At 39.2% G+C, this 12,807-nt stretch overlaps 1 protein-coding gene across 1 annotated transcript in view; it reads right to left on the bottom strand.

The window, feature by feature from the left end:
- The window catches only part of Taf4b (TATA-box binding protein associated factor 4b), a 146,965-nt gene extending 138,351 nt beyond the window's left edge, over positions 1-8,614 (bottom strand). The window contains 1 exon segment of the mRNA XM_047525878.1: positions 7,856-8,614. Coding sequence (XP_047381834.1) covers positions 7,856-8,192 — 337 coding nt within the window. The 5' untranslated portion in view covers positions 8,193-8,614.
- Positions 8,615-12,807: the final 4,193 nt, after the last annotated feature.

Raw genomic sequence — 12,807 nt, 5'->3', positions numbered from 1 at the left:
CTCCCACCCACCTCTCACCCACCTCCCACCCCCCATTATGTGTCATCATCCGCTTATCAGCGAGATCATTCGTCCTTTGGTTTTTTGAGATTGGCTTATCTCACTTAGCATGATATTCTCCAATTTCATCCATTTGCCTGCAAATGCCATAGTTTTATTATTCTTTATAGCTGAGTAATATTCCATTGTATATATATGCCACAGTTTCTTTATCCATTCATCAATTGAAGGACATCTAGGTTGGTTCCACAATCTGGCTATTGTGAATTGAGCAGCTATGAACATTGATATGGCTGTATTCAACACCTCTTTCTTTCAGATAAAAACACTCAACGAAAGAGAAGGAAATTTCCTCAACCTGATAAAGAAGGTCTACAAAAGAATCATATCTAGCATCATACTTAGGGTGAAAGATTGAATGCTTTCCTCCTGTAATCTGGAAAAAAACAAGGATACTTAAAAATGAGGAGTGAGACAAGGATGCCTACAATCTCTATTTCTGTTCAACATTATATTGAGAGGTCTAACCTAGACAATTAGGCAAAAAAATGAAATCAAAGGCATCCAGATCATAAAAGTAGTAAGACTATTTACAGATGACATGATCTCATACATAGAAAATTCTAAGAATCCTCTAAAAAAGAACGAGTTTTGCAAGGTAGAAGGATAATATGTAAAAATTATCAATATGTAAAAGCAATATGTAAAAATCCACTATTTATATATCCTTGCAGTGAACAAATGTAAATGATATTAACAATTTTACTTACAATAGCATCTGTTATGGTTTAGATGTGGTGCCCCCCCCAAAAATTCATGTGTAAGACAAAGCAAGAAGGTTCAGAGGAGAAATGATTACGTTGTAAGAGTCTTAACCCAATCAGGCAATTAATCCTGATAGGGATTAACTGAGTGGTAACTGGAGGCAGGTAGAGTGTGACTGGAGGAGGTGGAAAATGGGCATGGATTGGAGGTCCCTACTTATATCTGGCCAGTGGAGTCTCTCTCTGCTTCCTGATCATCCCATGAGTCACTTCTGTCTGCCACACTCTTCCGCCATGATGTCCTGCCTCACCTCAAGCCCTGAGGAATGGAGCCAGCTATCTATGGACGGGAATCTCTGAAACCATGAACCCCTAAATAAACATTTTCTCCTCTACAATAGTGCTGACCAAGGGTCATTTAGTCTCAGTGCTAGAAAAAGCTGACTAAAACAGCATCAAAAATAATACAATTGAAAAACAAATCTAACAAAATAAATACAAAACTCTAAAAACTAGAAAATGTTCTTGAAAGAAATTAAAGACCTAAATAAATGGAAAGCCACCCCAATGTCTGTGAATTGGGAAACTTAAAACCCTCCTCACAGAATTGTCAAAGGAATCAAATGAGACAATATATGAGAAGATTTTTTTAAATTTTAAAGTTATTTGTAGTAGTCATTAATGCCAAAAGGTAACTAATTCAAACTTTTCTTCAACTAAGTACTAAGAAGTAATATTAGAATAATTGTACAGATTATGATACTATTGAATTTTTTAAAAAATCAGTTCATCTGAACTTTGAATCTCCTACAGTTTTAACCAAATATGTATCACAAAGTACCAATTCGAATTAACAACAACAATCTAGCAAAAAGCACTTTAAATACAAAGAGAAAACTAGTAACCAAATCTCTTTGATTCCAACCCTGATAAATATCTGAGATTCACTTTTTCAAATCACAAAAGAATGGCTAGCTCTGCTTATTTATTCTATGGGCATGTTGAAAGAAAATAATCAAATATTATGTTACAGCACCTTTCTTCTACAAATATTAAGATATTTAAGTGTTAAATGATCCAGTATCCACTCTCTACTTGGTACATAATTTAACACTCTCTACTTTTGTGACCTGTGGACTACTATGTCCCCAAATGCCAATACTGTGGCAAAGTGATCTGGATGGAGTTTCTCTGGCTTCTCTACATTTTCAGCATTTGTAAATACTGCCTCTGAAAGGAAAGCAGACCCATACAAATCTGAGATCCAGGAAAACTAATTCATCTGCTCCAATTCAATTCCTATACAACATGTCTGACTGATGACCCTCCAGTATCTTCTCAAATATGTCCAGAGTTAGAAAGATGAGGATATATGTCACTCTCACAAACATGTCAGGATACAAAACACTTTCTTAATATGACACAAAATGTGCCTCTCATTAATATGCATAATGTGAGGGTCCCTTCTGAAATCCAAAGTCGAGGACTTTCATTTCCACAAATACTTAGATGTGGCTAACATATTCTTAAGTTGTTTTCTTCCTCAGGGACCATGTACCCAATTCCTTTAATTCTTTACATGTCATAGTTTCCCTTACTGAGCTTAAAGTCACTTAAATTTCCTTTTCACTCATTTTGTGAATTTAGTAAATGAAAGAGAAAATTAAATCAATAAGTTTTAATCTTAGGTTGCTATTAGTTATAACACATTTCCTTATCCTTCATTTACACAGTTGTTTTACCAAAGCAGAGCTTTTATTTATCTCCATTAAATTTCATCTTTTAAAAGGAGACTAATAAAAAGCTGGGCATGGGGGCCCCTACCTGTAATCCTAGCAACTCTGAAGCTTTGACAGGAAGATTGCAAATGAGAGGCCAGCCTCAAAAATTTAGAGAGGCAGGCTGGGGAGATAGCCCTGGGTTCAATCCCCAGCACCACAAAAAAAAAAAAAAAAATTTTTAGAGAGGCTCTAAGCAACTTAGTGAAACCCTGTCTCAAAAAACATAAAAGGCTGGGGATGTGGTTCAGTGGTAAAGCACCTGTGGGTTCAATTTCCAGTACAAAAAAAAAAAAAAAAAAAAAAAGTAAACTAATCAGATGTCAGGTGATTTCTACCTCTTTCTATTTCCATATTTGTTATTGGTGCTTTATTTTATAAAAATCTGATTGTTGAAGAAAAAGTAAGCCTGGAGTATCTATGGAAATTCAGGAAATCTGTTTGTTTTCCAGGAGAGAAAATTGGGCCTACCTTATTTACTACTGTATCCATGGTACTTAGCATAGAACCAACTTAGCATCTAGTTAGTGCTGAAATGTATTAGTAAATAAATTCACTATAAGCTTTAAAGTATTCATGATTCCTTGACTTAGAATTTCCAATTTTTCTTATCTGTCTCAATGAAGACACATATCACAACCTAAATACAAAATATGCCTTTATTTTTCTAACAACAACAACAACAAAATAAGCAACCTAAACAGACAATAGGTAATAATTAATAATGGATTGTGTAGTCATTCAAAATTAAACTTTTGAGTTTATAACAAAATTGTCACTATGCAATGGTAAGCAAAAATGAGGCTATAAGGATGGCATCATAGAATTCCAATTATGTAAAACAAGAAAAGGAATACATACCTTTTTTCGAAAGAGACTAAAAGCTTTGAAAATGAAAAGATATATATCATGATTACGATGGTGGCTACGCCTTTATCAAATTTTTCAACGCCCACTATAAATGGGTTCCTTTATTTTTTTTTAATAACAAAAAACTATACCTCAATAAAGCTGACATTTAAAAAAATGGAGATTAAAAAACAGACTCAAAGTATTTTGGAGGGCAATTTTCTGTAACTTTTCTCTTTTCCAAATTTCATACAACAAAAGTAAATTTCTAATGCCCCCCCCCATCCAAAATGGGGTGGGTAGACATTGAGATTATTTAAAGAGATTTTTTTAGACTGTTGAGAATTTGGTGGATGCTAATAGACAAATAGCAACCTCAGTGTACCCAGAACCAAATGCTACCAGCCTTAAGATATTCAGAACATTCCTAATATACTTGTGTTCTTCATAATTCTGTGACATGCAAGCCCTGCATGTACTATTTTACTTAATCCTTCTGGTACTTCTAGGAAGAAGTTATGAGTCTCATTTTAGAAGTAAGAAGCTGACATGAAAAATGAGGTTAATAAACTTGCCCAAGATTACAAAACTATTAAGTGGTGGAACTAGGATTCAAGCCCCTGTCTGTTCACTCCACGGGCAATGTTCTGTCCTTTATTGTACACTCCTCTACTTTTCACAAAAGTCTACTCTCTCAAACTCCAACACCACCTACTCTTTATTCTGTGGCCCTAGACTGGATCTTCTAGGCTACTAAATATTATATGCCTAGTTGACTTCAAGCTAAGAGCCTTCTTAAGCACAATTAGTTATTCAATAAGTAACAAATCCATATCATAGTCTTATTGTCCAGACCCCATTTCTCTATAAAGTCTTCATTCACCCACCCAGTTATTAGGATTATCTACTTTTATGATTAAATCTTAATATGATTTCTTAAATTCCGTGGGTAGCTTTTTTTTTTTAATTAAACATAAACATTGTTGATTATGTATTTAAACATTTTGGGAGTAAAATTGGCGCAATACCTGTTGTAATATTGTCATTTTAACCAATGATTCCATTTGTAGTAATTTATCATATAAAAACACATGTACAATATTGCACAGAAGCATACAAAGGTATTTATTATAGCATCATTTGCAGTCACAGAAAGTACACACAATATCAATGCCTATGAATAGGGAAGTAGTCAAAAAACAATGGCACATCATTACAGAGGACTACTCCTATGCAGTTGGAAAAAATAAGAAATATTTACAAATACTAACACGAAAAAAGTATAATAAAATTGTTAATATTCTAATGACATGGGGATTACATTTCAGTAATTTAAAAAAACATGAACAGATACTGCTTTTAAGTAGAAAAAGCTAAGAAATCAAAACTCAACACACTAATAAGCATGATGCCCCTCAGCATCCTAGGGGGTCTAGCCCTACTGCTCCCTACTCTCTCCATGTACATTCACATTCAAATACTTAGGTGTCTTTTCTATGCCAAGCGAATTTACTAGAGCCTAGAAATAATAAAGTGATATGGAGTTCTTGCTCTGAGGAATTTATAATCAAAAAGGAAAGTAATAATGTTAATAATAAACTAGATATTTTAATAAAATAAACCAGCTGGGTGTGGTGGGACACTCCTATCCTATAATTCCAGGCTGAGGCAGGAGGATCACAAGTTTGACACTATCCTTAGCAACTTAGGCCCTAAGCAACTTAGTGAGACCCTGTCTCAAAATAAAAAAAGTTTGGGGATAGAGCTCAGGGGTTAAGCAACCCTGGGTTCAATCCCCAGTACCAAAAAATAGTAATAATAATAATAAATAACATTATACTCTTGAAAGTACAGCATCTGAGTAGGAAAACCTAGGACAACCTAAAGAACTGCCAGCACTTTCTCCTGAGGGGATGACAATCATAGAAAAAATAATGCCATTGACAATGTCGCTATAAGATGACTCCACAGCCTTTGGAATCTACACAGAGGATGGCTATGCTAAGCACCCTGATTTCAACCAGACCCAGCAGCACCAGGCCAACTATGGAGTTGACGATCCTATAGGCTACATCACTTTGATAAAGCTAAAGCAGAAACAGCTTATCCAGCTTATTCAGGAATCTGAGAAAGAAGATGCAAATTCTATGCCCCACCTCAGCATGAAAACAACCTCAACTGCTTCACAAGTAACTTTCACAAACAGTAATGACAGTCATGCTGAATTTACCAGTTTATGACCTAAAAGAAGTAATTAAGCCTTTGTTCATCTCTTTCACACAATTTGCAGAAGAGATACAGAATACCAAAAAGAGAAAGGGCAACAGCTGGGCCTAAAATTCCACATGCGTACAAAACAGACTGAAGATGTTACCAAAACTCTTTCATTTCCTGACAATGCCCCCCCACACGCACACACATAACACACTTTATTTCCAGCCCCTGCTCCCTGGAAAAATCTGTGATGCATATGTGTATTTTTTAAAACCAGTTCTGCTCAGAGGAAATGAATAAGAAATCAAATGCTTAAAGTATTCATTATCTTGGAAAATTAAGAACTGACATATCCTCGAGAAATCAACTGCTAATCCCCAGCACAGAAGAGAAATGGTGCAGGATTCATAACCTAACGATACTTTAATCAGCATTTCCATTTAATTTTTCAACTATTGGCTCTTAAGCCACACATCAGTAGAAATTCCCAAAAGCAGTTCTTTAAAGTACCTCCCAACCTCTTCTGCAACTCATAATTCCTAAGGACAAACTGTCTCCTCTCTTGTAGGGGGTTTCTCTATAGTTAATAAGGAATTTTAGTAGTATGATATGAACATACTTAAACTGTGGACTTAGTTTGCTGCTACTCAAGCAAGTTTCAGTTTTAGTTTCTTGATGTATAAAACAAAAGATTAGCCTCTAATATTCTGACTCATCTTCAGCACTTATACTCAATGAGGCAAATTGTACAAAAATGTGGTTAAGTATAATGTTGCAAAAAGAGTAGAGTTAAACAGATCTGGATTCGAATCCCCTAACTATTATAAACTGCCTGGCATTGGGCAAATTACTTTACTACTTACCTAGTACAGTCAATAAATTAAAAAAAAAAAAAAAGGATTTAAATTGCCTAGCACTGTGATCCCTCAGTAAGAGATTTGTTCTAACTCATCAGAAAGTTTTCATTCTTGACAGTTTTTCTACTTAACACATTTTTCTGACTGTTTCTAAACAAATTTCGTGACTAGACAGGAATTTATATTTTAACAAACTAGGGGAAAATTTCATTCAAACACGTTCATGACTACTTTAAGAGTAGATGAAGGATGACAATTTAGAACTGGCAAATAATGTATCCAGTGCTGTACACAGTCTTACTAAATGTAGGGACCTTGTGTACTATACAAAAGGAAAAATAACATTTCATTAAATGTGAAGAACACAATCTGCCTATGATGTTCTTGACCAAATACAGCAGAGTAGCTACAAAAAAAAAAAAAAAAAAAAAAAAAAAGGTCACTGTCCTTTCGCCACAGGATGCTAAAGAAATCTTTTGAATCAATGTTTCCACTTCTTTACCATCTAAATCAAGGTTATGAAAGGTTCTCTGGGCTAAGGAGTTTTCTAGAGCTACCAGGTCAGAGATCCAATTTTTGCTAAGCAAAATTAATAGAAGACAAATTCCAGGAAACTTTGGGTTGAGGAAAGACAGAAGGTAAGAACACTGGAATTTTACTCAGCACATTTACAACGTAAATTATCACAAAGTAAAACCTTTCAGTAAATCTTGAAAAACAGCCTGACAGAGTAATAAGCCATGGGATAAAAAGCAAAGCCTCATTAACAGCATTCGCACATCCCTTCAACTATAACAATCGCATATCTCTGATCTATTTGTCAACTCTGGAGCTTGTTCCCTAGGAGAGGAATTCTTCTAACCCAAAGTTACAATCCTTACATATCTGAAAGCTGTACAGGAAGCAGCATTTGTTTCTGGTACCAGAAAGCTATAAACTTATTCTGGCTTGCTTAAATTTAAAATTCTATTTCAGGCATACACACAAGAACTTTTAAAAAGACTTTTTTTTAACATCATCATCTAAACGTGTGAAAATATAAACTGATCTTTTCTTCCCGTGAAAATTAACTTCAGTCATCCCTCACTCCCCTACCTAAGCACCAGTACCTCAAGAGCCCTCCTGACAGTTTTGACAGTGTCACCTGGAGATTCTCTCCTTAAACATAAAATACTGTAATGACACAAAAAGGTTATATTAATTGTAAAGCCAAATCACTGCCCAAAAGGCTGCTTCCTGTACACTCACTGCAAAGTCAAGATTATGAAAGGTTCTCTTGGTTCAGAGTTTTTTACAGCTTTACCAGCAGGAAGGAGCAAACCGGCGCTGCGACGATTCTCGTATCACCGCAGGCAGGACCCATGGGTAAGGCTAGAAGGGGTGATCAACATACCTGGAGGAAGCTGCAAATTGGCAGGCAACTGGATTGTAGTGGTGCTGGGGGCTTTCACGGTGACGATCTGAGGAGCAGGCAGCCTAGGGCCGCTGAGTTTAGGAACAGTACTGACAGGAGCCACTTTGGTCACCAGGGTCCCCACGGGGGACCGCTGGGGCTGGGACGCCGTGGACTCCACGCAGACACTGACAGGAGCCTTAGTCACGGCGCCCAAGGCCACCGGGGTGCTCTCCACACGGACAGGCAGAGCCCCAGCAGGGGCCATGGTCACGGTCCCCGAGGCGCCCCCAACAGCAGGAGCGGCGCCGGCGGGTTCGCTGAGGCCGGCGGGCATCCCCCCGGGGGATCAGCGGCAGCTGCGGCGCTGCCGTTCCGGGAGCTGAGGTGAGGAGAGGTTTGACAAGCGGCAGCCGACTCCAGTGCAGTTCTGGCTCCACAGCATCGCTGGGGAAAGGCTCAGGGGCCGCGGCAGAGAAGTCGGGGGCGGGGGCGGGCTAGGCAGCAGCACCCGCGCGCCCCGGACCTGCCTCCGGTCCGCGCGAGCCGGGGCCGCCCGGGGCAGCAACACCCGCTCCGGCGCTCGCCGCTTCCTCAGCGGCACTCACACGTGCGCCGGCTCAGCCCGGCGCCTCAGCCTCCGATCCAGCTGCAGCTGAGCCCAGACGCACAGCTCCCGGAAGGGCGTCACTTGGGCTCCCACTTCCGAGCCTAACTGTGCGGTTGTTCCCCCGCCAGAAACTTCAAAACTACAGACCCAGAGCAGCGCCGAAGCCCCCTAGGCGCGCTCCGGACGGCCGGGCTGCGCGGCCACGCCAGCCATGTTTATATAGCCACGCGGAGACCTCGCGCAGGCGCCCAGGCCGCCGCCGACACCCCGGGTTTCCCCGGAATCCGGCCGCCTGATTGGCCACGGGGCGGAATCGCGCTCGTGACGTCATGAGGGACGGCTCCAGAGGGCGTTAGAATCTTCCCCGGCACCAGGAGGAAGCAGGGGCAGGTTGCCAACAGCCTGTCACGTGCGAGGGGCAAACTGCGGCATCCGCGGTCCTCTCCTTGGTATCCGTGTGGGATTGTGATTTCAAGAAGCCTGTACTAGACTTTCCGCCACGGTTTTTAAGGGGAAAACGTAGAGGACTGATTTTGGGAGTGTAATACATTAAGAACTCCGTCGCACTTCTTCAGGGTTTTTCTGCGACTTCACGCAAAAGCGTCGCTAAAATTAACATCACGGTTGACATTGTGAAAAGTAGAACAGTGTATAATTTTATACAAAACGTGCTTATTTTCATATCGTTTTAGTGCTGAACTACCTAAAATCTAAAATGAAAAATTTGTTTCTTCCACCCTGCTGCTTTGTACATGTCTTATCACCCCTAAACTTATTTAAATTGTCTCCTGAGAAACTGTCAGCGTCTTTTGACATACATCCCCAAATTCTAAGATCTTAAGTCCCATCAATTGAATAGTGTTCCTTGAATGAACCAGTACTATGATTCAATATGAAAAAATGTGCCCCTTCATAATGTAGTCAGAGAAGATGCCTTGGTTTCAGACCCTTGTCATAATAGCACATGTTTGTAGGATTTAACGCTATCCTGAAGGAGATTTTGCAAGTAGGCAGGTGTTATGCTGTGAATGCGGTCCCCCAAAATTCGTATGTGAAATCTTAATGATATTAGGATCTGGGGGCCTTTGGGAGACTATTAAATCTTGAATTCCTTATAAGAGAGAACCTACCCACCCACCACAAAAATGTTAAGTATGTGAAGTGACTTAATTAACATGACAATCATCCCATAGCGTGTACATAACTCAGAATATCACATTGCCACCCACAAATGTATAATTATTACTTGTCAGTTAAAAATGAATTAAGCAAATAAAGTTTTTTAAAGAGACCTGTGAGAGATCCTTTGCCCCTTCCACCATGTGAGTAAATTTGCAATGAAAAGACCATAATTTTAGCAAACCCTCCCTCGCCCAATACCAAATTCCCTTTATCTTGTCCTTCCCAGCCTCTACAACTATAAGAATTATAAGAATTTTTTTTTTTTTAAGTATCAGGGATTGAACCCAGGGGTGCTTCACCACTGAGCCACATCCTCAACCCTTTTTGAGACAAGGTCTCATTAGTTGTTCAGGACCTTGCTAAATTACTGAAGCTGGTTTTGAAATTGCAATCCTCTTGCCTCAGTCACCTGAGCTCTTGGGATTATAGATGTGCAGCCGAGGCACCTGGCAAGAAATAAATTTGTTTAGAAGCTACTGGGTTTATAGTATTTTTGTTCCAGCAACCCAAACCACTAAGACAATAGGCAACCTGACATTTACAGCTTGTGTTAGCTTTTCACCTCTGTGACCAACTACCTGAATAAGAACAACTTAGAGGAGGAAATTTTTATTTTGACTCACAGTTTCAGAGGATTCAGTTCATGGTTAGCTGGCTTCAAGGAAGGAACAGCACGGTGAAAGGGCATAGCAAAGGAAAGCTGCCCAACTCTTCGCAGTTCTGAAGCAGAGAAAGAGATATACACGGTGGGAAAAGGATGAACCCTTCCAGAACACACCCCCAATGATCTACTACTTCCAAGTCCCACCTCCCAGTAGTCCACTGAGTTATCATTAAATGTATTAATTCACCTGTGAGACCAGAGTCCTCATGATATAATCATTGCCTGAAGATCCCACTTCTAAACTTGTAGGATTGAGGACCATGCCGCCAACACATGAGCTTTGGGGGGACGTAGCAGATCTAAACCTTAACAGCCTTGTTTGCTCTCTTGCTATAAACCCCTACTCACATGATCTAGAGAAGTCATGGAGAATTCTCTGCCTTTGTCATCTGTCTCCCACATCTCAACCAATCCAAATCAAAACTCATCTCATGACCCAAATCAGTCACAATATCCCCCATTTCATTATAATTTACCTGATCATGTACCTCCTGGCAAACACCTCAAAGGGGAGTTTTGAAGAGGAAAACTAAGTTTACTGAGAACCCCCGGTGTGTTGGTATTTTTTTTTTTAACAATTACTTCATTTTACTGAGTTAAAAACTGCAATTAAAAAGTTAAGAGTGGTCAGGCACGATGGTGCATGCCCATAATCCCAGCAGCTCGGGAAACTGAGGCAGGAGGATTGAGAGTTCAAAGCCAGACTCAGCAAAAAGTGGAGGCGCTAAGCAATTCAGTGAGACCCCATCTCTAAATAAAATAAAACACAAAATAGGACTGGGGATGTGGCTCAGTGGTCAAGTGCCCCTGAGTTCAATCCATGATAACAAAAAAACAAATAAAAACGTTAACAGTGAAGCTGTGCTTGGTGGCCTACTCTTGTAACCCCAGCAACTAGAGAGGCTGAGGTAGGAAGATTGCAATTTCTTCAAATTCTACAGGTGGCACTCACTTGTAATCCCAGCAGTTTGGGAGGCAGGAGGATCACAAATTCAAATCTAGCCTCAGCAACTTAGTGAGGCCCTAAGCAACTTAGCAAGACCTGTCTCTAAATTAAATATAAAAAAGGGCTGGGGATGTGGCTCAGTGGTTAAGTGCCTCTGGGTTCAATCCCTGGTACCAAAAAAAAAAAAAAAAAAAAAAAAAAGCACAAGTTCAAAGACACCCTCAGTAACCTAGCCAGGGCCCTAAGCAACTTAGCAAGATAGTGAGATCCTGTCTCAAAAGAAAAAGTAAAAAGGACTGAGGATGTGGTTCCATGGTTAAGTGCCCCTGGGTTCAATCCCTGGTACCAAAACAAATAAAAACTTAAAAGAGTAATTTACCCAAGAAGCTTGAATTCAAACCAGTCTGTATGATGCCAGAGTACATCTCTTTCTGCTACTACACAAATGTCTGATTCATCACATAACATGCACAGTCTCTGGCAAAATGCCTTGAACATAAGCAGTATATAATAAATATTTGTGCTAAGTGGATGGACTGAATGGAGCCATGCCACATTGTCAGTGAAGCAAAACCCTGTATTGGATTTAAATCTTCGATCTACCCTTCACTAGCTGAGTAAATGGTTTAGCCTCAATTCTTCTCTCTTCAGATAGGACTGTATGGTTCAATAAATACTTGTGGAAGGCTCAGTTTACTTTGAGAACTCCACTTTCCTAAACTTCCATTAGACCCACTCCCAAATCACATACCTTGTTTAGCTACACAATTAGCTTCACTCAAGTTACAAAGAGGTAATATTATATACTTTCTCTTAAAGGTGACCTTGCAAATTTTCTTATACTGGTTCATGTTGCTTTTATAATATGTCTCATGGATGGGAACTTTAATTTTCTTATTCTAAAAAATATACTCCTCTCTCTCCAGCACTGGTAACCACTGTCCTGAATTTGAAATTCAGTGATAATTATGTTTATACTGACTTCCTATTAAACTTAATAAAACAGAATACTTAGGGGCAAAGTAATGCATTTTGTTTCTCCACGTAAGGAAAAAAAAAAAATGATTGGATGCAGTGGCACAAGCCTGCAATCCCAGAAACTGGGGAGGCTGTACAAGAAGATTACAAGTTCAAGGCCAACCTTAGCTAACTTAGTGAGAACCTGGTTCAAAATTTTACAAAGTAAAAAAGGCTGAGGATGTACTACAGTGGTAAAAATGCCCCTGGGTTCAATGCCTAGTACAAAACCAAAAAACAAAAAACAAAAAAACAAACAAAAAAAAAGAATGAAAGGAAGGAAGGAAATAGAAAGCAAAATCTGCATGAGGTTAAAGTGGTCATAACCTCAGCTTCAAAGTAATTTATAAACAGATGCCTTTAAGTTTCCTGCTCTTTAACTTAGTCCACTGTGTGCCTTTACGTCAGAGCATTTAAATGCCTTCTGAAATAAAACACATTCCTACATTCAGATTCACTCAGTCATTCCATTCCTCTTTAAAAAAGTAACTTAAACTCTTAAAAAAGTTTTGACCCCATAAATGTCATCCACA

The sequence above is a fragment of the Sciurus carolinensis genome, chromosome 15 (genome assembly GCF_902686445.1).
Source record: "Sciurus carolinensis chromosome 15, mSciCar1.2, whole genome shotgun sequence".
NCBI lineage: Eukaryota > Metazoa > Chordata > Mammalia > Rodentia > Sciuridae > Sciurus > Sciurus carolinensis.
The sequence above is the reverse complement of the archived record's forward strand: the minus strand, read 5'-3'. Positions and strand labels throughout refer to the sequence as shown.